Source organism: Antennarius striatus, chromosome 8, assembly GCF_040054535.1.
Source record: "Antennarius striatus isolate MH-2024 chromosome 8, ASM4005453v1, whole genome shotgun sequence".
Lineage (NCBI taxonomy): Eukaryota > Metazoa > Chordata > Actinopteri > Lophiiformes > Antennariidae > Antennarius > Antennarius striatus.
In genome coordinates, this window is record NC_090783.1 from 6,648,926 (window position 1) to 6,675,264 (window position 26,339).

General features: G+C 41.4%; 1 protein-coding gene across 1 annotated transcript; it reads left to right on the forward strand.

Moving 5' to 3' along the window:
* Nucleotides 1-1,353: 1,353 nt before the first annotated feature.
* On the forward strand, nucleotides 1,354-24,138 carry cxxc4 (CXXC finger 4). The gene is made up of 2 exons (XM_068322503.1): nucleotides 1,354-2,192; nucleotides 23,798-24,138. The coding sequence occupies exons 1-2, from the start codon at nucleotides 1,368-1,370 to the stop codon at nucleotides 23,840-23,842; spliced, it is 870 nt and encodes a 289-aa protein (XP_068178604.1). The 5' UTR covers nucleotides 1,354-1,367; the 3' UTR covers nucleotides 23,843-24,138.
* The last annotated feature ends 2,201 nt before the right edge of the window (nucleotides 24,139-26,339 follow it).

Sequence of the window (26,339 nt, forward strand, 5' to 3'; positions counted from 1 at the left end):
AATAATGTCAGCCAATGTGTTCTCCCTAGTTGGATGTGTGCAAAGCCCATTTATAATTATGTTTTAAGACGACTGCTGTGCAGCACCATGGATGTGATTTGAAATGCTTTAGTGTTCCGGCCATGGATCAGCTTCGGCAATTAAGAGAGAAAGCCCAGAAAAAAGGTAATGGAAGTAGGGGGAGACGTGTTTAATGGGCTTTTATCTGTGGAAACCAAATCCAGACAGACTGATAGAGAAAGAGAGGGAGAGAGAGAGAGAGAGAGAGGGAGGGAGAGAAGAGAGAGGGAGAGAAAGAGAGAGAGAGAGAGTAAGAGAGAGAGAGGAAATGGAACCTCTCCATCCCATGCATAAACACATACATGCACAGACACCTAAAGTGTAAGACTTGGACATGCGCTCACACACATCCCAACCTGAGGCAGCTGACACTGGAGTCGGTCTGGTTCATGATCTGGATGTAAATGGACCACAGTGGATATCTGTGCTGTTCCTGAGTAAATGCAATAGGGCTGGCCATGAATGAATACCAGGTGCTCTTAAGAGGCTGGACGGGGTCGTGGTTATATGAATGGGCCACTTTTTCACTAAAATGAAAAAAAAAAAGTAAAATATTTAACTGTGACAGTCCTGGAACACCCAAAAAAAAGACTCATTTAAAAGCTTCTATTGCAGGTTTAAGGTAAAAAAAAGAAGTGTTTGTGTGTGTGTTTACGTGTTCATGTGTTTCTAGCTACTGCTGAAGATGTGAATTGTCATTATGCTTTCTGTCTTTTCAAAGCAGTGATATTTGGGATTCAATATTAAAATTCTACATTTAGATGAAATGTACCCTGGTGTATTAAAATGTATTTATTCCTTCTGTGAAGTCGCTGATTGGATTTTTTTTTAAAACATGTAAGAAACCTTAGTAAGACATCCAATCAATGTTGAAAGTGTGTCTTCTTTTTTTTTAACATGCTATTGCTTTTCCCCATTAGAATAACATGATGGTCTGTCACAGCTATCACGCTATCGCCACCCGGATGAAGATCAGTTCTGACTGTTGGTTATTTTCTCCATTGTAAAACGCAGAGCGTAAACAATGTGCCAGAAGATTCTTCAAATGTTCTGCTGTTATCTTCAGACAAAAGTTGAACCAGAGAAATGAAATCTGATTAGAATGAAAACATTTGCCTCTTTTATGTGTAACTGTTGTTTTTTTTTTTTTGTTTTTTTGTTGTTTTTTTCGTTTTGTCTTTGTCTGCTTTTAGCTCCGGAGAAGATAAACAAGGATGATAACACGCTGTTCGTAAGCAGTTCCAGTTCGACAACGGCCACCGTAACCTCACTCTCTTCTCCGAAACATTGACAACCATTCTTCAGCCATGTCTAACATAAACAATGCGCTTTGCATTGAAAACGTACAGAACACAGACGTGTCTCTCTTACAAAAGGATAATCTTCAGGATGGTGGATTAAGCCAGCTTTTGGATTATAATGCAGAAATGGAAAGGTACCGATCTTTTGCAAACTTTTATAAGACCAATGGGGCATTTCCACAGACTGCTAAAATTGCCCGCATCACAACACCCATTTTTCCCAGTGCTAGAATTGGCATGTCCCCTTGGAACTGCGATAACGCCATGCTCTGGGGAAGGAAATCAGCGGCAATAAACCCTAATAGGACCAGCATGCATAGAAATGACTCCCAGAGGCCGGGGAAGCCTGGCGTGCCGCCAGAGACGCTGCAAATGGCAAATAATAATTTCCTCTCTACCTTATCCCCCGAACACTGCAGACCTTTAGCAGGAGAATGCATGAACAAGCTGAAATGCGGCGCTGCTGAAGCAGAGATAATGAATCTCCCTGAACGCGTTGGAACTTTTTCCGCTATCCCGGCTTTAGGGGGCATCTCATTACCTCCCGGGGTCATCGTCATGACAGCCCTTCACTCCCCCGCAGCCTCAGCAGCCGTTACAGACAGTGCGTTTCAAATTGCCAATCTGGCAGACTGCCCACAGAATAATTCCTCAGTATCCAGTGGAAACCCAGCAAAGAAGAAAAGGAAAAGGTGTGGGGTCTGTGCACCCTGCAGGCGGCTAATCAACTGCGGTGTCTGCAGCAGTTGTCGGAACCGCAAAACAGGCCACCAGATCTGCAAATTTAGGAAATGTGAGGAGCTGAAGAAGAAGCCAGGCTCATCGCTGGAGGTGAGATCCGGGGCTCTGTTTCCCCTTCTTTTGTTATTATCCCCTTGCACTCCAAAGCATTAACCTTTTTATCCAGTCACGTTCTAAGCCCTTGAAAATTGTTTCCATGCCCACCCATGCCTGAACATCCCCCCCAGCTTCTCAAATCTGCCTACCCGCCTAGCCTAATTGGCAGTAATTAGGGGTGTTTGTGTGGAGCGCAAGCTGAGCTTGGCTCAGACACCTCTAATTGCTGCCAGTCAGGCTGGGGCTGGAGCGCATCCGAACAACCCCAAGCTTGGCTTAGCTCCAAGCAGGGCTGGGAAATGGTTTTCAGCAGAGAGCCATCCCTCTCTGCACCCGGTCATTTTAACCAATTATGGAAACCGTCTCTGGATGGGGAGAATCAATACCCCACAAAGCCTCAGCCTCAGACCACCAGGAAATGGTGAGAGCGATGGCCACTGCTGATGGTGTTTCCTTAAAATGCAACCCCCCCGCCCACCACCACCACCACCACCACCACCTAAGTTTAGCAGGGGGCGGGGAGTGAAGCACCCCAGACAGATTCTTTCCCACTGATCCTTTATGAATTGATCGTGCATATACAGAAGGGTTGAGATCAAATCATTTTCTATTATATTTGTGTCATTATGGGATGTGATGCGAGTCAAAAAGGATACAAGGCGGGAAAAAGAAATCCATTAAACACCGATTTAATTGACAAGTTGCAAAGAGGCTTGATTAGGACACAGTCGGAGGACAGCGCCGTTTTCGACGTTATTTTTAATTGATTTATTTCATAACTGACATTCGGTTATCACAGCAAAGACAGAATGGGAATTTTAAATAGCAGACATGGTTCTCTTTAGAGTATTTGAACTTGCTCATGACTTAACATTAGCCCATATGGATGAGTCACCAATAAGTGCTACCTGAGGGCCAAATAATAAACTCATTAATGCAGTAATTACACAGAGGGGGGAGGTTAACTGTAAAATATTACCTGGTCATGTATGGATTCTGTTGTTCATGGTGGATTTGTGTCATCAGTCTGATTGCTGTTTGAATCCCTGATTATTATTATTTTTTGCACTAGTGTCAGTACTATTTGTCATGAAAGACTGTTTTGATGTTTTCTAATATTAATATTACATTTATCTGTGTCTTCTTTTCATTCAAATCATGCAAAGATTCATAGTGAACTGAGATTTACTTTCATAAAAATGCTGAAACTTCTTCCTGACAGAGCAGTGCTGAGAAGCACAATCTGACATAATGTGCAATTATTTATTTACACGGCGCTCATCCTTAATTTCTCATGTAACCTACAATCTGAGGCAACATGGAGGCATTTCTATTTATTGAATCCCAGCTTGATAACAGTCCGCCCACATCGCAAACCCATGATTAAAAGTATCTTAACTTTTGATGATTTGAAAGTAATTGCAAGCGTCAAATACTTTGAAATCCAACAGAAATTGAGAGACTCTTTGAAACGCCAAACAGCATTCGATTACAAACACACACGCAGTTACTTTTAAAAGTCATATTTAGTTCCTAAAGCTCTGTCTTGACAAGTTCCGTTATGTTTACATATAAAGATGTGACTACCAGTATGACCACCAGTGCACTGAGATCATTAAACCTGTACCTAGTAGAAGGGTTAGGAGAAATCAATTGAGAAAAAGTAAGAAAAAATACATGTAAAGTTTGTAATCAACCTGAAATAAGGCGATTGTCTCATAGATGACACTGATTTCATGAAAGCTCTTTCTATAAACACCGTGTGTCTTTGATTGGACTGTTTCGTTTAGTATGTTGCTTAGAGTTCAACTGAGTTTTGGAAAAAGCTGATACGGAATATAGATTTTTCCTTAAGGGTGGAAAAAGAACTTATAGATTAGAAGACACGGAAGCTGTTTTTGGAGGCTCACTTGATGTCGCCTCTGGATTTCGTGTGCTAACAGGTGTCCTAAACAGGTGTCCAGGAAGCATGCTGCACGTTCATAATGCCTGGGTAGATACACTTTTGGAAAACATCCATTTGTAAAAGAGGGTTAGAATTAACACAGGTTGTGAAAAAACCCCAAACAAATCCACACTTGCTCTTAAAAGCTCCTTCACTGAGTTCAGTAACTCCTATTATGGACTTCTCCAACAGTAATTGTTATTTTTGACTCTGCATCTGTAATTACGGGCGCACCTCCTGCTGCGGAAATACGTTTGAATGTTAAAAGCATCTTTGAGGTGTGAAGTTGTGTTCTTCTTGCAGGGTACTTCACATGTACATTAGCATAGTGCTTTTTTTCAACATGTTAATGATGCTAATGATGCTAATGATTTCTCACAGTTCAGTGACATTAATCGGGTGCTGAGGTGAGTTTAGATATGGACACTGTCACACGTAAAAAGAAACTCTAAGCAGTGTTTGAGTTGGACCCAAGGCAAACTTATCATTTAACAAATTCCCAAATCGATAAGATATCCAACAACAACAACAATAACAACAGCTGCCTCGATTGGCTGGATTCCAGTTCTTAAATTTTAGTCCCCAACTGCATCCATTGGATTTAAGGGCCGGACTAGGTGCTACTCCAATTAGGGTTCACTAAACCAGGAAGTGTCAGCCAATCACATAATTGGAGTCACACAGTCTGTGACATATAAGAATACTTACACAAAATTGTTAGACACATTGGGGCTCTAAAACAACTCCTGGGGTCCCTGAGCAGCTGCTTAGTTTGCTTAAGGCTCAGTTGTTCTCATCGTTAAAGACAAACACGGATGTGGAACCTTTCATCCGTACTGTGTGTTAGTTTTGGTTGTATTTGTGCAAGTTTTCAGGAAGCACAAGGAGCAGTACCACTTTGAATCGTTGGGGGCGCTGTAGCTCTAATTCAAACACAACACAATAAATGATAGGGGGCCCAATGAAGAAGAAAAAAGGGACTTGAAAATGTGAATCTCTCCCTCTACGTTTTGCAATAGATTTAATGTTATCCCAGATGTATTTTCAAGGTACATTTTCACAACCTCCTCTGCCATTTGCCATTTTAGTTAGCATTCGCCAAAATCATTTGGAACCAACCAATCAATTTTCACATGTGGATGAAGCGTAAATGTACCTATCTGCATGGAGCCGGCTCTACAGAGATCCACGAGCCCACGTGCATCCACGGTCGTCCGACATTCTGATTAACAAATCATCGTGTATGACGAGCCGAGGCGTTTTGCCACGGAAGAGATGATAAGCCATTGGCAGCCATTTAGATTTAGCTGTCAGTGTTGTCCACATGGGAATCACCATGAACTAATTATATCTTAAGCAGCGGTGGAAAATGCAAATCAGAATTTTACTCACACCCCTGAAATCGGAGAGCCAATTTAATCTAATACCCCCTTTAATTTAGCGCGCTAATGCAAGGCCCTAGAGAATTGCCCTGTGTCACTGCTGTGCTGTTCTGCAGAAGATTCTCCTCTCTCTCTCTCCCCGTCTCCATGCTGCTTTCAGGCTCCAGGATGGATTAGTCTGGCAAAGGAATCTCATCTAACCTAACATTTCCCTAGCAGTTACCTTTGCGTAGCTTGAGCTCCTATGGCTCAAAGGTCCTTCATTAACTTTCAAATGCAATAATACTCGTACGTGGGCAGGCTGTGTCTTCAACTTTGTTTACCTCACCTGTTTACCTCAGCTTCCTTCTTATTTCTGCAGAGTCTAATGAAAATGGCCTCAACATTTTCTTCAGTCTACATATAAAACTTATGCTTTCCAGTTTGAGCTGTACTTGAGACAGATTGTGGCACTGAGATATCTGTGTGAAAGGCAGTCCATATATCCTATCATTTTCTTTCTTTTTGTTCCATGTTCACATTATGCTTTTTAGCTTGTGGCTCTTTTAAATTATATATTATTTTTATTTTATATCTTACAATATGGCGGTTAGCAACAGCTTTTCAGGTAATACATGTTTTTAATGCATACTTGCTTTAGATTCGGCAGGTTTCAATTGAATTTAACCTTAAGAAAATTTTATTTTAATATTAAAATTTATCTACTTTCACAAAAAAGTAGAAACACTGCCACTAAAAATACCAATTTTCATATTTTTATTGATTTTTTTTGTAAGTTATTTATAATATTCAGTAATATTTCACTGTTGTTAGTTTTTATAGTAATGTCATAAAATAAAATTATTACAAATAGTGTGATAAGTATTTCATCTAAATTTAAAGAGACCTTTATAATCTTTCAGAAATCCAGTTCAGTACAACATGAGCTGTAAGTCTCACAATTTGGTGCCTATTTTTCACATTGGTGTGCAGTTATAGACGTCTCTTCTTTAGACAAGTCACACAATTACCAGGTCTTCCAGGAAGACCTTGAGTTCCTGTGGGTCTGAGTCACAAATGTTTCTCAAGGTTTTTCTTTTCAATGACTTCCTATAAAGCAGATTTACTGTACATCACGGATTCAATATCCATAAATTGGTTCAATTCCCTCCTTTACTCCATGCAATGCCATAGAAAAACAGCATCCTCATGATAATAGGAATTTAAGTGCCAACTCAGTGGGTTGTTGTAACGCAGAGATAAAGCATAATTTCCAAAAGAACAAAGCCCAAAAAGGCTGCTAACTGATTAGAAGCCTGATGTAATGCAGAAAAAGCTTGAAAAGAGTAAAACAAAAATCCAATTGAACATAATCCCCCTTTCAATTACCAAATGTCAAAGACCATCGTCAATTTGTCAACATGAAAACAGCAAGGGTAGAGGATGTTTATTTTATCCCTTTCTTCTGTTTTTTGCGCAGAACTGGTATTACTACAGAAAATGGGCAACCCGTAAGGGCAGCATGGCTACCCAGAAACCTTTGCTATTGTGATATAAGACGAGGCCCAAAATGGTAGCAACCAGGACCTTGAGGAAAATAGCTTGGATTCAGCCCCTTAATTTGAGCACGGGAGCCAAATAAGCAATGGCAGCCAGGTCTAATTTGTTTTAGGTGTGCTCAGATTAGATAAGGACAAATCTGTGGACCTTCCTCCCTACCCCACCCCCCAACCTTTGCCTCCCTGGAGATAACACAGAGTCCTGCCAGCCAATCTCTGTGGGCAAAGGACATGGGGAAAAGAAATAAAAGAAAAACAAGGAAGGGAAAGCCTGAGGGGCAGACGGCCTTTAGATCTGCAGATCTCTTACTTACTGGATTTATTCAAGCTTTAAAACTGCAGATTAATTTGGTCACAGAGGTCTGAGGGAGTGTGAAAAAAAAAGAAAAATCAGGCTGTTCGCTGCTGCGCATCTCAACCTAAAGGGCAACCTTAAGCTCCTGTCAAGACAATAGGATTTTGCCATCTGAACCACAATGCAGACCGCTTAATTATACACATCTTCCCTGGAAGCTACCCTCTGCTACTTAAGAACGGGCCCCCTCATTCATTGTCATGCCCTTTTTCCACTAGGTTGGTCATGCCGTGTGGATTTTCTGTCAACTTCCATTTGCACAAAGTAACAGCCCTCCTTAGGCCTTTGCTGTGCTCAGATAGATACAACCACATAACACTGTTCAAGAATTCATCATTTTCCTGCCCGTCACCAATTAACGCCAAAGCTTAATCGGAGGCGTCCGGATGATGCCCTTACATTATATGGCTGGTCCGTCCTCTGTCTCTATTTGATTTAATGCTCCTAGTTCAGCGTTGAAAGAGGAGAGAGAGGGAGAAAGAGGGAGAGAGAGAGAGACTAAGATGGGGGAGACGGTAGCCCAGTGGAGGGTGGACAGTGTGAAGGCAGCAGAGCAGGTGCAGGAGGACATTAATGTGTGGCACTTTAAATTTTAAACAGATGAGAATAAATTATTGATGATGACTCCGGCTGAGAAGTTAAAAGGTATCTCATCATTACTGAGCGCCCGTATGAAGAAGTGTGAGAAAAAAGTCATCAGCGAATGCGTCGCAGGATTTCACCGAGGGCAGAGCGTCGAAGCAAAATGTTTTTGTTCTCCATATAAATTTATGTGATCTTGACTTGTTTTGATTTTCCGCACATATTTGATGTTTTGGCTCCAATTGCGACAATCAGGCAACTCGTAATTTTTACAAGGTCTTTTCCATAAACAAAACATTTTAACGATTGTATCAAGTCCAGTGCCAAATGAAGTTCTGGGACTATAAGAGCTACATAGGAAATGTGGTTGTTAAATGAGGTATGCTTCCTTTCCAGTCAGAACCAAAGGTCGTATTATCACACGTACACATTATTAGGCATTCAAGGTATGATGTCATTGTCCTTAAAACACTTCACTTAATGCAAATTACAAACAAGCTAATAAATCATCCAGTCATCTCAATTTGTGAATTGTGGTTAGCAAGATGGCGGCCAACTGCTAAGTCAAGAATAACATCCTAAGACTACCTCTTTATTGGGAAACTACAAACTGCATTACAACACATTTGACTGAAAAAGCATTTATCCTATAGACTTCCAGTACAAATTACATAAATGAAAACGTAGGTTGTATCTTTCTTCTTCTTTGGCATGAGTGAAACATGGCATCCCCCAAGTTACACAACTTCACACTCAGTTTAACAGCATTAAATGATTCACACCAGACCTTGGGTTATTGGAACATACAGGACAACTCTCACTAATTACAAGATATTTTTCGCGAAACAAATTTATGGTGATTTTGGGTTGACAACATCCTGCCGAACTGGAGACTCAGTAGCACATTCACAGAACAAGCGTTTTTAAATAGGGATGTAATGAAGAGGAATGGAATTTATTTCTAAGAGGGCAACAAGTCACTATCGTAATCTAAGGTGAAGAAGAAGTTGATAGTGTAGAAGATACGCTCTGCATTTGTTTTAGTTCTCTTGTTCAAATACCAGCCTTTCTGACAGACCGCTGTAAAACCTCAATAATTCTCTTTATTTTTCATTGCATATAACCCTGGTCCTGATCCTGTGGACCCATTGGCTATAGCAATGAGCAGCAAACGTCTGTGGCTGTGAAATAATGATTTAAATGAAATCACATGGAGGGTAAACAAATGTAAAACACAAATCGATACCTCAGCCATACCTTAAGATCATTGAATAGATTATGAAGTCACAAAATGTCTTTGTGGTCAAACCTCAAACTTCACTGCATCCAGAAAATGAAGTGCTGAAACAGTTTAGCTCACTATTATTGACTTTCTTCATTTCCCATCAAACTGTTTTTCAAGACTGTTTTGGAGGCGACTTTTAGAAACTGCTTTCCAGAGACTTTGGAGAAACTGGTTTGAAGTAAGGAATTGCATTTGAGCTTCTGGTTATATTTATTGTGGCCTTTTCAACATGTGGTAATGTAGTTAAAAACAGATACTTTAATTACAAGCCTTCTTTGTGGGTGGAAGTATTTATAGGACTGTCTGTGATGCAAAGATTAAGAATCAGTCGCCTAAAATAACCCTAACACCCCCTCTCCCCTCCGATCAAATTAGGAAACAATAAATAAATATAAATGTTATAAACAACCTTTTAAATTTGATTGCTCCTCGCTGCATGAAATGTGATGCTGTTGCTCATCTCCTTTTCTTTATTTACATCATTTATGCTATTTGGAAAGCTTTTTCTTTGTGGTAAAATCTAAGCTTTTTTGACTCTCTTCATACAGCAAACAATATTGAGTAACATAAAGACAATTAAAGCACATTACCAAATCTATGTAGACTTCAAAGATGGGAAAATACCTTCAGTGTAGTTGTGCAGATGCTGTCATAAGTTTGTTCATTAGCAAGTGAGAAACAACTGATGGCAAAAACGGGTCAGTTTGGCTTAAGTTTCTGGAAGTCAAATCCTCACATGATGCCACCACCTCTATCGTAGCGCTGCTGTCAGATGATGAATATTTCATGGCAAGCATCTGACACCGTGCCCAGAAAGATATTTCAAGGTTTTTTTGGGGGGGTTTTTCTGATGGAAACCCTGGGGTTAGAGTGTGTCACAGAGGCGTAAAGTCAGCCTTGCCCACGGGCAAAGGATAGGATTTATGATGCACCATTTGATGACATCAGTTGGATATTTTCAGTCCTCAGCAGAGAGTCCCTTTTTTCCTTTGCGATTGATGGCGTTGTTCTCAGTTTGTCACATTGTTAAAAAAAAAAAAAAAAAAATCATGCTTTTTTTCTTTTCAATTCCAAACTACTCAGAATGTAAGATGTGTTTTGACAAACTGATCAGTCTGATCAGTGTGAAGCTGAAACAAAGCTAGTGGGGGGAGTTTGCTTGGAATGGTCTTAAATGCTGCCTTTAATATATTATATTACGCACTGACTTCTCCTGTCAGTATCTCTTGTTTTCATCGGTGTTAAATTTCACCCTGTAGTTTAACTAAAGCCTACTTATGTAATATTTCCTAATTCCCTTTTCCATCGCTTCAGGTGGAATATGAGTCCCATTAATCTAACTAGATGACTTTAATCCATATTTATCGTTCTTCTTAGTGATGGTTGGGGGTGTTGGAATGGGTGCTCTCCATCCATCCGTCCACCCATCCCACTGTTTATAATGTTGTTTGTGTCTGGAGCATAAATCAAAACCTGTTTCATATTTTTTTCACAGAATTTTTCTTGCACAACAAGCTAGTACTGAAGTGGTTCTTTTTGCTATTTGAGAAGTTTTGGCATTCCTATTTTCTTTGTTTCCATGGCTACAAGTTGAATTTTGGCTGATTTTGTGAGTGGGATTTGTCTCAGATGAGGGCTTCTGGGGTATAACTCCAAAGCTGTTCAATATGTTTTCACAAAACTCCACGTGTCTATCTCATATGCACCGGGGACAAGCATTTAAGTATTTTAATTTATTTATTTTAAGTTTGATTTGTGAACTTTTTCTCATACATGGAATTAACAACAAATTAACAACAGCATCAGTGCTTAATGCAAACAACCTAAATAGCATTTCTAATTATTTTTGTTCAATGAAATGCACCAGCAGTGGGGGATCCTCAGTATTTCAAGATCCTTCTACAGTTTTTTGTATGTATATCAGATACATCCAATTAAAAATTAAATTAAATCTTCTTACACTGCTCTGGATTTTCCATTACAGTACAAATAACTACCTTTGAAGAGTGAATTCCAATGTTTTTGCCGTGCGACCCCTTAAATGGAATTATATTTGTATGGAGATAAACATAAATGTGGGTGTCATGGGTAAGTGAAGAGCTCAGAAAATCTCATAGGAGCCAACACACACATCCACCCAATGTTAACCGCATGGTGCGGGATTGCACATTAAGCTGGTCCATTTGGTTGATTTGATTCCTGTCGAGAAATGAAGACGAGTGTAAATGGTACGCAAACAAAAACAGATATGTCAATCTATCCTTGTAGAGAACAGCATGATTAAAATGTAGTGTTCTGGTGATGCTGTTTATCAGCTAAATGTTGACTTATCTAAAAAAAAAAAAAAATTCAGTTTGGCATGTGCAATGACTCAAAATACTGCATTACCCATAAGCCTTTGGTCCCTTTGTTCCGCTGAAGCTAGGCGAAAGTTTGACTTGCAGCTGAAATAAAATCATACAGCTCAGCAAAACGTCGAACTATAGTGACCTGCTGTTACCCAGAATCTGCTTCTTTTTTTACTGATTACGAATCATAGCAATTTATTTTGTCTATTTTTAGCTTTAGCATCTCTTTCCATAATGCACATTGAGAACCATAATGTAGTATTTTTTCTTTCATTGAAGACACATTTTTTTCTTTATCTCTGTTCAGGTACATTTTAGCTGTTGATCTCTTACCACCCAAGAGCAGACCTAAATCTGAACGGCCGGCTACTGAGCAGCGCCGCTAAAGCAGGTGGAGTTTAGGGGCCTTGCTCAGGAGCACATTAGTGCATTTCATGTCCATCCTGACTGTAGAAATCCACCAAAAGTGTGTATTATCCATTTTTAAACCACTGACTTTCAGCAATATCAGCTATCTCCGCTCCCCCAATACGATGAGTAGCCTAAACGAATAAGAAGAACAATAAAGAGTTAAAACACCTAATCTGACAGGTGCGAACCGGTTGTACATATTCAAAATCCTATTAAATGAACAGATTTTTTGGTTAATCGCTTTATTTAATGGACAGATAAATCTGACTCCAATCCCCATTCCATACGTGCAATTAAAGCTTTAACGTCAGCCGTGTGTATTTTCTAAGCCTAACCAAAATATTATGGTGGTTTACGGTAAATATGCAGAGCTCTGCATATAGACCTTCTGAGTTTAAGGGATCCCACACAGATGCTGAGAAATCTGTTCAAAACAAGAAGGCCTGCTCCTACTTTGCATTTCAATTTAACATTTCAGAGAACTGGCAGCATGTTGCCTCGCTTAGCCCTTGCTTCGTTACACCCACATGGCTTCGCGCTGTGCTTGCTGACATCTTCCACTGTTCAAAGGGCTGCAACTTGGCTGAAAAATTGGGGATTTCCATACCAGATCCCTCAGGTATCTACACACTCAAACACGTGTCCTGCTCATCACCCCCCTCCCCCCCAATCACCCCCCCCTTATCCCCCTCTCCCATCATACAACGCCTTCCCTCCTTCGTGCTCGAGCTGCTCTGATTTCCTGTCTCAGAGCTCAATTGACCTTGCCGCTGCATCACTTTGTTTTGTTTTCCTGAAATCTCAGCATCACCTGAAAGCTTCCCGCTGTCTCCCATATAGGTCTTGCTCCCTGAGGAAAGGTAGCTTTGTGTCAGCCCTGTGTAAAATTGCTTTACTTGGATAAGGATACTTAGATTGAAGCTAATTGAAATAGAGGCTAGCGCTGCTGTGTATAGTAGAAAGTAGGTGATCCAAGCTGCAGACTGCATCCTCTGACCCACGGGTGCTGCTGCGCTTTCTTCCTCGAAGGGTCGGCACATCTTCCATCTGTGTTGTCAGGGATTTTCCTCACATGCTTAATGGAAGAGCCGCGGCATCTGAGTGCTGTTTCAGCAGCACAAGTCACTCCTTTTTTTAGCCTAGATAGCGCTTGCTCTCCTAATGCATTGTGTGAGAGTTTATTCCAAAAAGAGAGACGGCTGGGACCAGCCACCTTCTTCTTTGAGGCCCTCATCTGCATGTGTACCTTATTTTGCTATTTCCTATTTATTTGATTCATAATTTTTTTCTGAATTCCATTCACTTGCTTTGTCTTTTATATGACAGAGGAGGTCAGCTCTGTGTTCAATAGCAAACGCGACATGGGACCATTTTCAGGGAACGTTGCCCCCTTTGTTGAACACTTCATTCTAATGGAGTGTTTTCATTCAGATTGTTACAGTTAATATTGAATAATAATGGTGTCATTTTGTTTTTGCCGCTGGAACGTAACTGATCATTGAGGATAAAGAGGAAATCTGGTGTTGAAAGCTGCTCATAACCACAGTGGCTGCACGTCACCTCCCAGGTGACTGAGTAATTGTAAATAGCAATTTGCTGTCCGCTGATTTTTATTTTTATTTTTTTTCATGTCCAGTGACATAATCTTGCTGTCTTGTAACACAACGATCGAATGGCCTGCCCATTTGATTGAAGAGTTTAGCAGTTGGGTCACATTTGGTGGCCATGCATCGTCCCTGTGTTGTGGATTTATATTCGCTCAGTTAGGGCCAGAGAACGGATGTGGTTCTGGTTAGATACTGGAAATCATATCCTTGTTTTTTCAGGGATCGGCAGCAGTGGAGGTTAGATATATATCGATAGAGTGAATCTGTTTATATGACAGCTTTAAGGGTATTGAACCCAATTGTCGGTATGATTTAGGTATATTTATTATATTGACAAAAATAAATTAGCGGCATACTCCAAAGTCTCCATATCAATAGATTGCTTACAGGAAAACACACTTTATCCTTATGTACTTTAGTCACATGGTCATCTTAAACAGACTAATGTGGGGGTTCAGACACTCCCCTTATACAATATCCCTAAGTACAAATATTGATTTCTAACATTCAATACTGAACAGAAAATAGCAAATCTAAAAGGAAGCGTGAAAGTGTCAACCAAATATTTATCTAATTTCATCAACCATTAAAACCCAGTTATGTCCTCTTATAGCTGTCCCATATTTTTATACTACTGATGGATACAGATTGTAACCAAAGATATCTGATGCCATTAAATTCAATGCTGAACATCTGCATGGCACATCGAACGGGCAGCTTAACAACCGTCATCTGGCTGGTGGTTAAGATGCATATTTACCACGGCGTCTTCAGCTGCACGCTGTTTCCTGTCTGTATCTCAGCTGTCGTTATCCTTCACACATAGGCTTGTGAAAAACGTCGATATATTATCAACCGGTTTACAGTTCAGATTATGGGCTTCAGTCTCAGCTGGCAAAGTTGCTTAATATCTCCAGATTGAATGAGCCAATAAAGCTTTCACGCTGCTTGTCGTTTTGGCCTTGTTCCAATCGGTGATGTCATTGGCTCAGCAGGTGATGCAGATGTAGATGAGCAAAAAACACTTCTTACGACATCACATGATCCATAGTAGACTTAACGTTTTCAATCACATGATTTTGCGCGCTTCCATTTCACACACCTACACATACCGACGCACTCATAAGGCGACATATGGGCCCGTTCCATTTTGCTGTCTCAGGTTGTGTTGGAGTGTATTTTCTGAAGCCGCTGTGGCTTGGCCTGTCTTACCACAAACCCATCCCTATGGAGGGCTGGTGAAATATACGTCCTACAGGAATACTGCACTGTAATTACATTCCTCCATTAGCATACGGAGGCTTGGAATCACACTGCACTCTGCCTCCAGCAGCACTTTGCCATATGGTCCGTCTGCACTTCTCAGGCGATATTTGGCAAGATTCTCGCAGAAGGTCAAATATCAAGTCAGGGGCTGTGCCAAAATTGCATCTATGCTAATTGCTCTCTCTCTCGCTCTCTCTCGCTCTCTCTCTCTCTCTCTCTCTCTCTCTCTCTCTCTCTCTCTCTCTCTCTCTCTCTCTCTCTCTCTCTCTCTCTCTCTCTCTCTCTTTGTCTCTCTCACACACACACTCTCTCTCTCTCTCTCTCTCTCACACACACACACACTCTCTCTCTCTCTCTCTCTCTCTCTCTCTCTCTCTCTCTCTCTCTCTCTCTCTCTCTCTCCTCTTCTCCTACTGAAGTAAGTAATCAGCTTTAGGATGTTTCTGAGATGGAGATGGATTTGGTTTTCCTTCACTGCCCCTCAGCCTAATCTCCCCCCTGTGACCACCTCCTCCCTCTACCAGAAACAGCACTTAAGCACACCATCATGCATCCCCCCCCCCACCCAACTTCCACCCTCAGTTCATCCATGCCTAGTCAGCAAAAAAAAAACTCCTAAATTCCTCATTACTCACAAACATCCGCAACACACTTAGGTTGATACGCTCGACAGGATGCCCGGTGCGAGGCTGGAACTGGTGTACACAGGTACATTGTGTAGATTTGTGTCATAAGGATATTTCAGAAATAGCTCCTAGTATTAAATTTATATTATTAACATCTCACATTCAGGTTTGTGGCAAGGGTTGAGAGTATGTTGAAAATTAATTGTGCATTTTTGAGATTTTGTCATCACTTTGATTCCAAAGGGAGCAGAATTCCGTTAACATTTGAATTGAGTGATAATAAATAAACCAGGCATCTTAATTACCATAAACTGGACAATAATATTCCAATCATTTCTTTGATTTATTTGATGCCAGTCTTTATGGCACCCAAAGGCACCATAGGAAACTAATCGTATAGACAGAGATTTGGAATGGGACCTTCGTGCGCTTATCCACCACAGGTATCCTCATGTCGTTCTGCTGACTGCTGCGCCAAAGGACTCATATTTCTACCTTGATGAGGAAAAAGGTTTATGGCATAAAAATGTTTGTTCAGAAGGCTGAAGAAGTTTATACCTTTATTAGCTCTAAAGGGAGGTAATAATGGCATCAAATTTAGAGCAATTTGATTGTTTTGCAATTGTTTGATTGAAATATTTTAGATTTTTTTTTTTTTTTTAGCTCGTAATGCTCATAACATTTTGTGGAAAAAGTCCTCTTAAAGGTAAAATCCGACGGAACTGGGTAAATGTAAATCTATATTTTGTAGAAATGTGAAGGACTAAAAAAGAGTATGTGTTCTGTTGTGTTAAAATCATAATATAACATAAAATAGGAATATGTTAGAAATATTTACATTCAGAAGAAATATCTAATAGACATACTTGAGTGTGGGAGTAGATTAAAATGAATGAAATTGTGCCTTCGTGACTACAAAACAAAAAAACAGTCTATTTTAAGCATCTAAGTTTATGAATAGTTATGTTTAGTATTTGTAATGATGATTTGATCATTTAATCACATCAAAGAGTAGAACATTTATTTCATCCGAACATGTGTGTATTTCTTAGTTTTCATCTAATGACCTTGCTTAATTTCACTTATTAATTTTACGCAGCATCTGTTTTCTGCTTTGTGGTATTGTAATCATGGGGGGGGGGGGTTGGCGGAGCGGGCAGTGGCGTGTGAATGACTACATGACTGGTCTGTCCGTGATGGTGGCCTTGGCGAGGTATCTTTCATAAACAGCATTGCACTGCTGGAATATTGGCTACAGGCTCCGAGATGAGATTTCAACCCCCACCCACCAACGCCTGTAACACTGCAGGTGATGGATTGCTATACCTTCCAGGTTTGAGCTTGGCAACGCCCCAATATTCCTGCAGAATAAAGTGACAGGCAATATATAACACATCAGTTAAGGCTGACTGCTCAGCTGAAACTTTTCCCCCTCTTCCTCAGGTCTGGAGATCAGCCCTGAATGTTTTACCAGCTCTGAGCGTCCTCGCTGCTTTACTCATGAAACATGCTCTTTCTTTCTTGCGTCTTCCTGGTTTTCGGTGCCTTCCCAAACCGCTTTTCCAAAAAGAAAAAAAAAAGAATTGTCCCTGCATGGCATCGCTTTGATGACAAACTTACTCTTCTGACCGTAGTTTCTGACGCGTCCAATTACTTAGGAGGCTTTCAAGCGGCTTGACCTGCGTGTGCGCGCAAATTTGAGGTCGAGATACTTTGTGAAAAGCGTAATTATGTTAGCGTCTACTCAACGAAAGTAGTGTCAATCAGGAGAGAGGCGTTGGCAGCGGTGTTTCTGTCTGTCTCTCTGTCAGTGGCTCAGGTGGTTTGTGTTTTATGAAAATAAATCAAATATATTTTTATATATTTTTTCTTATTAACTTTAATAATAAGGACTCAGAACAAAAGTAATGCCACAATGAAAGCACAATGAATTTTTAAGGTGACACATTTCACGTAAACTATATTCAACATGTCCCCCATGGCACAACCTCCAGGTACCATCCTAACGGATGGCGGACCACCATCGAGTCAGAGCGTCCTGTGGTTTCACCCTTGGCCCCTGAGGGATGCTCACGCTGTTGATCGTGCTGACCCCACATGTTCTTACTCTGGTTAAGGTCGCTGGTCATTCCAGAACTCCCAAATCCCAATACCAGTGTTTTGAATGCTAAATTGTGTCAGAGCTTCATAAACATAAAATGAAAGCAACTTGAGTTAACAGAAAATATCCATCTTAGGTGATTACAATTTGTATTTAATAAATCAAATAGGTGAACTAATTCCAGTGGTGCCAATTTGAAAAACATATTTGTCCCCTTAGGGACCTAAATCAAAAAAAAGCCTTTGGAACCGCATGAATAACCGGTTGCAGCTGGACCAGCCACACCAATCCTGATTACAGCCAGCGCCGTTCAATCAACTCATCACTTACATCGACCAGTTTCAGAAGCAGGAGGCGGATATCTGGGTAGACGAAAAGGGAAGGAGGATGGGAGGAATCTGAGGGAGACACAGTCAAACTGGGCGGGTTGGATCGCAGCCTGTGGGGGTGTGATGATGTGTTTCAAATGGCTCATTATAACGCATGGCCCATAGTCTGACAACACATAATTTATTAACTTACAGACCAGGAACCAGGCCACTTTTCATAACTGCAATGCTTTGTATGCAGCTTTGACAGGCTGCAACCACCGTCTCCCTTCCTAACCCCCCCCCCTCCCCCATGTATCTGTCTCTGCCCTGCTCCCATCCATTCCATCTCAACTGTGATTTTCCTGCCTCCTACCACTGTTTTTCCAGGATGCTTTCTCATCTCATCTCTTTTTTTTCTTTATCTCATCTGAGTGTAAAAGAAAATTTTGAGAATTCCCAGACACACACACACACACACACACAAAAAAAAAAAAAGGTAGGGGGGGAGAGGGGAGGGTGTTGTAGCTGGTTGAGAAATATTCCACCTGTACTTATGGTGAATTATAAGTTTTATGATGCTTCGTGTGCATGCGCGAGCGTGTGTGTGTGTGTGTGTGTGTGTGTGTGTGTGTGTGTGTGTGTGTGTGTGTGTGTGTGTGTGTACGAAGGAAGGGATGGGTTTTGTGACAAGGCTGGCTGGGAGCACAGAGGGTTAGTGCCAGATATGTCTCAAGAGAAACCAGGGCACATTTGCAATCACCCCGAGTTCAAAAGGGTAATTTATTCACAGTCTGTGGTTAAAGTAGGGCTGCTCAGAATGCCAGTGGGATTGTGCTGGGAAGCCGACTAGTAGAGACACATTATTTTCATTTTTCTCTCCCCTTCTCTTCCCTCCCTCCCTGCCTCCCTCCCTTTTTTCCTTCGTCTCTCATCGTCCTCTTCATCGCCTGTTGTTGTTTCTGCGAGCCCTGTGTGGCGTCTTTTAACACACGCCGGCGAGCATATTTCACTTTTACACTCATCCGCATTGACGTCCCGGTGCTGATTGAATTTTGAGGCGCTGCGGCGTCTGCCATTATGATCCTCATCGTCTTGAGTGGTTTATCTCTGGCCCCAGCTCAGTGTGACGCCAAGGCTGCAGGGGAGAGGAGGGGGACGGGGTGAAGGGGTGGGCCAGGGGGTTGGGGGCTGTTGGTGTGTTTTTATTATTTGTGCCAGAAAGATATGGAGGATTGGTCTTTAACCTGGCTGTTTAAGATTGCGTTGGGGGCGTTGGGGTGGTGGTGGTGGCGGGGAGGGATGGGGGTGATTGGACCTGCAGAGGTTGCAGCAGCCTTCAAAGAAGCCGCTTCTGTCTGTTCCGTCTGATTATTATTCAGCGTCCCGTTCGAGCCAGCGCCGTATTTCTACCACCTCTTCTCAATCAACCGACAGCATGGCTTCAGCATTAACTGCACCTGCCAGGTTGAGTTAGGATCAACGGGTGTCATGGCTGCCCATAGTCCTCATACCACCTCCCCAGCAACGGCGGAGAATAATTCTACCACCTGTCAGTTTTACTGGGTCGTTATCACCAAGAAGCCATTGGCAGACACTGACAATACTGTGGTGGTGTGGTGGGGTTAATGTGAGGTCTGGAGAAATCTCCTCCTCCTCCTTCGGTGCATTTGTAACCAGAGTGGGAAATTGTTTTTCCTTCCGCGTGTCCTAGTCGCCAGGTTGTTATGCATGCTCTGCTGCAGAGGCAGCAGCGTTGACGTGAGGCTGCGCCGCTGCCACGGCAATCGAGATTTGAGGCGAAACCTCAGTGTTGTTCCTGCGTCCCCCCGGTGTAACTTCCCGTCCTCCTATTTTCCCCCTCTCCCCTCATCCCTCATTGTCTCTCCCTCTCTTTCCTTGTTGTTTCTGTGCCGTGAGCCGTTCCTCCCTCGCTCTCCCCCGGTGGCTGATAGAGTGATTTTGAAGGCGCATGCAGGTGGGGGAGCAGACAAGGTGGGGCTTGCTAATTGAGCCTTCTTTGTGCCTGGTCACTGCAGTGTGCTGAGGCGAGGAGGCCCAGGAGTGAAACCAAGCAGCACTCAAGAGCCCCACCGGATCAATAACATGGGAACTTAACAAAACACGGACATGCCGAGTGCCCAGATCAGGGTCATTATTGTCTCTAGCGAGCCGCACTTCCACCAGGGACTGATCAATGTAAGAATATGGATTAAGATAAACATTCTCACCTCCCCTTCCTCTTGTCTCTGTCACAGCAGTTAGAGCATAACGTGCCAGACTGAGAAAGCGTTGCATAAAGCTGAAAGTGTGCATGCATTATAAAGTAGATGCACATGTGACGGCCCGATATTTCAGGAAGGTTTTCTGATAGATGTAATGCTGGTTTAAATGAAGCGATTGATGGTAATTTTTCTTTTTTTATTAATGATTGTTTTTGTCTGTTTTTCATGTAAACCCTGAATATGCTTGTCTGTGGATTTGTTTCATCGTCGTTCATTTTTAGACCTATGAGTATTTGCGTAGTTTCCAATTTATTAGTCAGTGGTTCTGAAATAAATCCTACTACGTTCATGGAGGTCATACTGTTTTGTTGGACCTGATTTAAAGAGGTGACAATTTATTAACATGGTCATTTTTGAAGGCTACAATTTGCAGCGCTGTTGAATAGTCTTGTGTCGTGTCGACTATTTAGTTCACCTTGTTTATTTCAACGAGTGTCTGTTATTATGGGAAGGCCTCGCTGCAAAACCGATGCATGTATTGAAGGACTGATTCGGCTGATTCAGCCAGATATTCTTAATCAGTTGGCAACTTAGTGAAGCTACAGGTTTTATTTTTATAAATGGATTCATAAATAAATGTGACTTCCCTTTAGTAACCCAACAAGTGAGAATAGGAGGGTCACAGAAGCGGAGGACACATATTATATGCTGACTTCACAAAAACAAATAACCCAAGGATTATCCAATTGTACCAGTTTTTCTATAAACTAATAAATATGACCTTTATTTTCACCTTTGTTTTGTGCATATATTTTATATTTCCTACAATTAATGGAGCTGCGGTGACGTTCAAGGTATCAATCTCACCCGGAGGCCCTACTGAAGCCCGTGGTTTTCATGGGACCTGTACTTTTTGCTGTCATCTAACCTTTAGGAGTGTCTGTATTGTTGCATTATACTTCATTTGCATCATCAAATAGGAATATAGTGGAAACTTAGTGGCTTCCTAGACTACCAATGGGGACAACATTGGTTCAGCTGAATGCAACGCTGCATTTTGTGTCATTCCAGAGGCGTAGGGCAGATGGCAAGTGTGGTCTGGATATTTGCAAAAGTAATTGGGTTTTCTTCACTGTGGTCGTGTGACTATGAAGGCACAGACTGAATTTCCTTTTGTTAAATGAAAGCATTTTCATTCAATTAATATTTAACTTGTGCATGATGCAGATGTGGTAGTTGCGTGGCTTCTCCTTGGGTTGGGTCAACCCTTCACTCATCAAATGGAGAAACATCAGACTTGAAGGACTTGCTTCTAGGCTCTGATGATGCAGCTAGAAATTCAAAATCAATGGCAATTCAGCTCTGCCTTGGAGCCTGAGCCGTTCACAGACCTTACGGGAGACATCGGATAACCCCTCTTTACCCTTTTCTCTAACACACTGTGCCCTACGAAGGGAAACGATCAACTTTGCGATTGCCAGCTATGCACTGTTGTGGAACGCACCATTGGGCTCCTGAAGGGCAGATGGCATTGCTTGATTCCACAGGCAGGAAGTCTGAAAACGCCCAGAACATTGTGAGGGCCAGCGCTCTGCTCCTTTGTGACACAGCTAAACAATACGACTTTAGCCCTGATGCCGTTGGTTTTATTGTCCCCAACCCCCATCCCCCTTGCATGTGATTGAAAAGACCATGCACCTGCATTTTGGACATAATGCATTACTTTGTAATTTCTTTGTTTGTTCAAACACACCTTGAATCTCTTGAATAATTTTCCTTTCAAATACAGAACCGGTGCATGTTTCCACTTACATCCAAATTTTCCTTTTATTCATGATGTGGCTGGTCCACTGACCTTCTGAGACACGTGGCCAAATTTCAGAATTTGAGGTTGTCAGTATGGAATATTACTAACTGGGAGCGTTTCCAAGGCTTTTTTTCGGATATCATATTGCATTTAAAATGTGATAATAGAAATATATTCTCCTGTGCCAAATATTGAGATGATAGTGAGGAATGTAGATTGTCAAAAACGTCTGAATATTTTCTGTATCTCACCCTTTTGACACAAATGTGCTGTACAATTTCAAAAATTAGAAACCGAGACGTGGGATGCTATTTTGACTCTTGAAACCTTAAAGTTGTTTTTTTTTTTGGGGGGGGGGGGGGTTCATTGTACACCATTTTAAATTATAGGTAATGATCCAGGGATTTATCTTACTCTATTAAACATGAACTACTTCAAGATTTTGTGATGAAACTTGGTAAAATGTTTTTGAATGGTTTTTGGACGGGATCTAAAAAAAAAAATATGCGGAGTCGGAACTTTTTTTTCTTTACTTTTTGATCATTGTGAGCAAAGAGCCTTTCTCTGTTTTGCCAAACTTGCTTTAAGTACTTGATGGAATACAATCTGGGTGGAGAAGTGGGCATCATTCCAAGAAGGAACACCTGATTTTTTTGAGTAAATCCAGATCAAGGGGTGGATCCATGTTTTTTTCCAACTTTTTTGAGACCTTGAGGGGCAGCCGTTTAATTCAAAAAGCTGCATGAAACTTTAATAAGAAACGAGCATCGGAGCTGGGAACAGGTGATTAAATTTTGGGTGGAATTCACCCAGCGGAACATCTTCTGGAACAGCTGTTTTAGTCACGGACGGATCCAAGTTGTAGGTGTACATTTTTCAGGGGAAAGAATCGAAATGCAGGTGTTGCATATAAAAAAGAATGCAGGGGGGGAAGGGACCATTTGAAGGGAAAAGTCAGCCTTGGTGGACATTTGTGGTCTGCATTGTATGGAACTGATAGTGGCATTGTCTTACAAATAATTCTAAACTTGTGTATGTAAAAGAAAAAAACTCAGCATAAATTTTAGTAAATGCAGAATGTTTTGAAAGACCCATCAGGATATGATCATCACACAGATACACTTAACCACATTATGAGTCACAGATGATGCTTGGCATCAAAATGTCAAATTATGCTCCTCTTAGACTTGAGCGATTTTATTTGTGATTATGCACCTTTTCTGCACCGTTGAAGCAGAAAAAGAAATAATCAAAGAATTTGCTAATTGGTCATGGCGATTGGTTGGAGACTTAAGGATTTTACGTCTTTGACTTCTAAATGTTCTGGAAAGGAGAAGCTGTCACTCTGGCATAGAGATTTTGGGGAGAGGGAGGAGGGGCGGCTGCTGGCACAGGCTCAAATTGAAATGATGCACTGTTCCCCATCACTGCGGCTGCAGCTCGCAGTAATTAAATGCCTCATTGTTGCTTCTTGGGAATTTGTATTGAATATTTCATCCAGCGTAATGATTATTTGGGTGTGGGTGGGACGTGGATGTAATCACCTTGGCGGGTCCTTTGATGAAATGCTTGGATTGATGGTTGTGCTTTATGGCCGTTTAAGTGCACTTCTGGGTTTTTACTTAACTTAATGTCCCTGTTATTTCTTTTAACCACCACCAGTTCAGATATTGTTGATTATTGGTTTCCAAATGTGTTTCTAAATTCTGAAAATATGCATACTAGTTTTCTGAGTAGAATGCATAACAATGACAATGGCATGACCTTGAAACCTTCAAATTAAAACTGGTCTTTCACATTTTGTATCCCGCAGAGGACGCCGGTCAACAACGGTGAAGCTTTTCGGTGGTTCTTTTAGAGACGCGAGACGTGGTCGCGACATCCAGCCGCAGGAGGTCAGGTGGGACTCTTGACTCTCTGCCAAGAGCACTTGATGGGTTCATAGAACCCGACAACACGGCAACACATTTGTGGACAAGGAGAGAAGAAAAGTGGATGGACAAAAGAAAAACGAAAACATAATGGTGTTGTTTTAACTCTGTAATTTCCTTTCCTGTGTAATTATTGTACCTTTTGACAGTAACATAATGTATATTTTTGGTGTCTATGACTGTGTTTTCAGTGTTGTGGCTGTAGGTTTACAGCCAATCCAATGTAAAGGACTCCAACAGACAATCATACAATCATGATGAATCTGTCAAACCAATACCACAAGGATTGATGATACAACAAACTCCACTCACATTACCCTGGAGCAATAATTTATTCTTGTTTTCATTACTTTAACCATTCTCCTTTTTTTTTGTCTTTAATTTCTTCTGAAATCTGTATTTTTTCAAATCCCATACTCATGTTAGGACTGTTGCCAGGAGTGTGATGTCATTTAGAACTATGGTGTGAAGAATGGCGGTAGTGTCTCTGTGACGGACTTCTTCCTCCTCAGTCCAGTGGATGTACTGCAGAACAGGGCACATTGTCTTGTATGGAGTTTCACTTTTTCAGAATCTAATTGGGCATCAGTTGATTGTGTCACGGCTCAATGTTATCGAGTCACATCGCTCTCTGGAGGTCATATTCCCAAAGATGATTGAAGTACATGTTTCAACAAAAACATCAGACTTGCTTTTTCTTTCAGTTTGGATCACTAAAGGTTGTAACTGTCTAAAAGGTAGAGAGTAATGCCAGTAAAGGAATTGTATGTTATGTTGAGAAGATTCAAATTTTTACAATTAATTACAGATGTTCTGGAGCAAAAGGGGTAGTCTAGCCTTTACTCCCAGAAAGTAACATTAACACATTCCCAAAAAGACAATTCTTCAATAATTTACTCATTGTCTTAAACCCTATTGTTGCATGTGTAAATGTGTTTTGGTTTTAAAGATTACTAAGAATTTGTATATTGTTGTTGTGATGCTTTTATGTGTTAAAATTAAAAAAAAAATTACTTCAGCAAAAGACGTCTTGACAGTAATTGTTTGATGCGAACGTGTCTCCAAAGACGGTGAAATGAGTCCACTTATGTGTTCGAAGGAGAAAAATTAGCAAGCGCTATGATCACCTGATAAAGGAGGATATTTTTTCTATTTTTTTTTTCCTTCCACAAAGCTTAGAGTGAAATCACGACTAGGAGGAGACAGGAGGAACATAACAGCATTGGTTGCCTCCCCGCTCACGTATTCCCTTGAATACTAAAATGTTGCATGGAGAATAGAGGTTCCCAGAGGCAGCAGACTTTAAAGGACTAGCGAAATCCCATGTGGTTTGTCATGCTGGAATGCATTTGGGGTGTGCGGTGGAGGGGAGCGCGGGGAGATTGGGGGACTAGGATAGGCAAGAGAAGGGAAGGATGGTGGATTGTGTGGTGGGAAGAGGGGGAGACGCAGGCTCCTGAGATAGCTTGAGAAACTGAGCGATTGCCAGGTCTTTGAGTTTCAGGGATAGGGGGTAGGAGTAGTTATGGGGGGGGGGGTGCGGTACAGTGGGAGGGAAAGGACAGAGGCTCATTTGGGCACTAGCTGAGGTGGGGAGGGAGCCAGCGCTGAGGCGAATGAGCAGAGATGGAGGAAATCATCCGGGACCGACTTCTCCACTGACTGAGCACGCTTGCCATCACCCAAATTGAGCTGCTGACTGGTTAGGGCCTGCCAGGAAGACGACTTGAAGCGTTCTGCAGCCGCGGTAGTGCTGGCCTGCGCTGGTCATCAGGGGTTTAAAATGTGGATCAGGGTTTGCCGGCTCGCTCACTTCCTGGTCAGTGAGATTAAATAATCTACAGACCACTTTGACCCAAGTCAGCGTCGCACAGATTGACTTTTAGAGTCATGAAGATGAACCCAATCCTTCCCAATTTGCGATCTAACCAGTTTTCTAATATTTTGTTCGGATGTATAATATTCCGGAAACTGTCCAATAGTTTGGAATGTTAGATTGTTGACCACCTTATCTGCGTGTGACTGGAAGGAAATAGCTTAGCATAGATGAGGAAACAATTAGTTTGCTCCTAGGTTAATAAGTTAAAACTACCAACCTAAAGACGACTAAAACAACCTGTAACTTCATGGTGACAAGAAGTAATAGGGAAGCTGCGAGACCCGGTTGCTCAAAAAAATAGTTGCCTAAAGGAAAATATTGTTGTTTTGCCAGACTCTAAGCAAAAAAACAAGGTCTCGGTGAGGTTTAGAGGTGGTGTTAGGGGTGTTTTTCTAAATTTAGAGGGAGCCGAGTTAGCTGTTTCTGCATCATTAGGCTATATAAAGCTATCACTTCCTGTCTGCAGAACATTCAGTCAGAAGGATTGGAAAGAAAACTAATAGCTGTATTTTTTGATTCACGATTCATTTGAAAATAATCAGGTA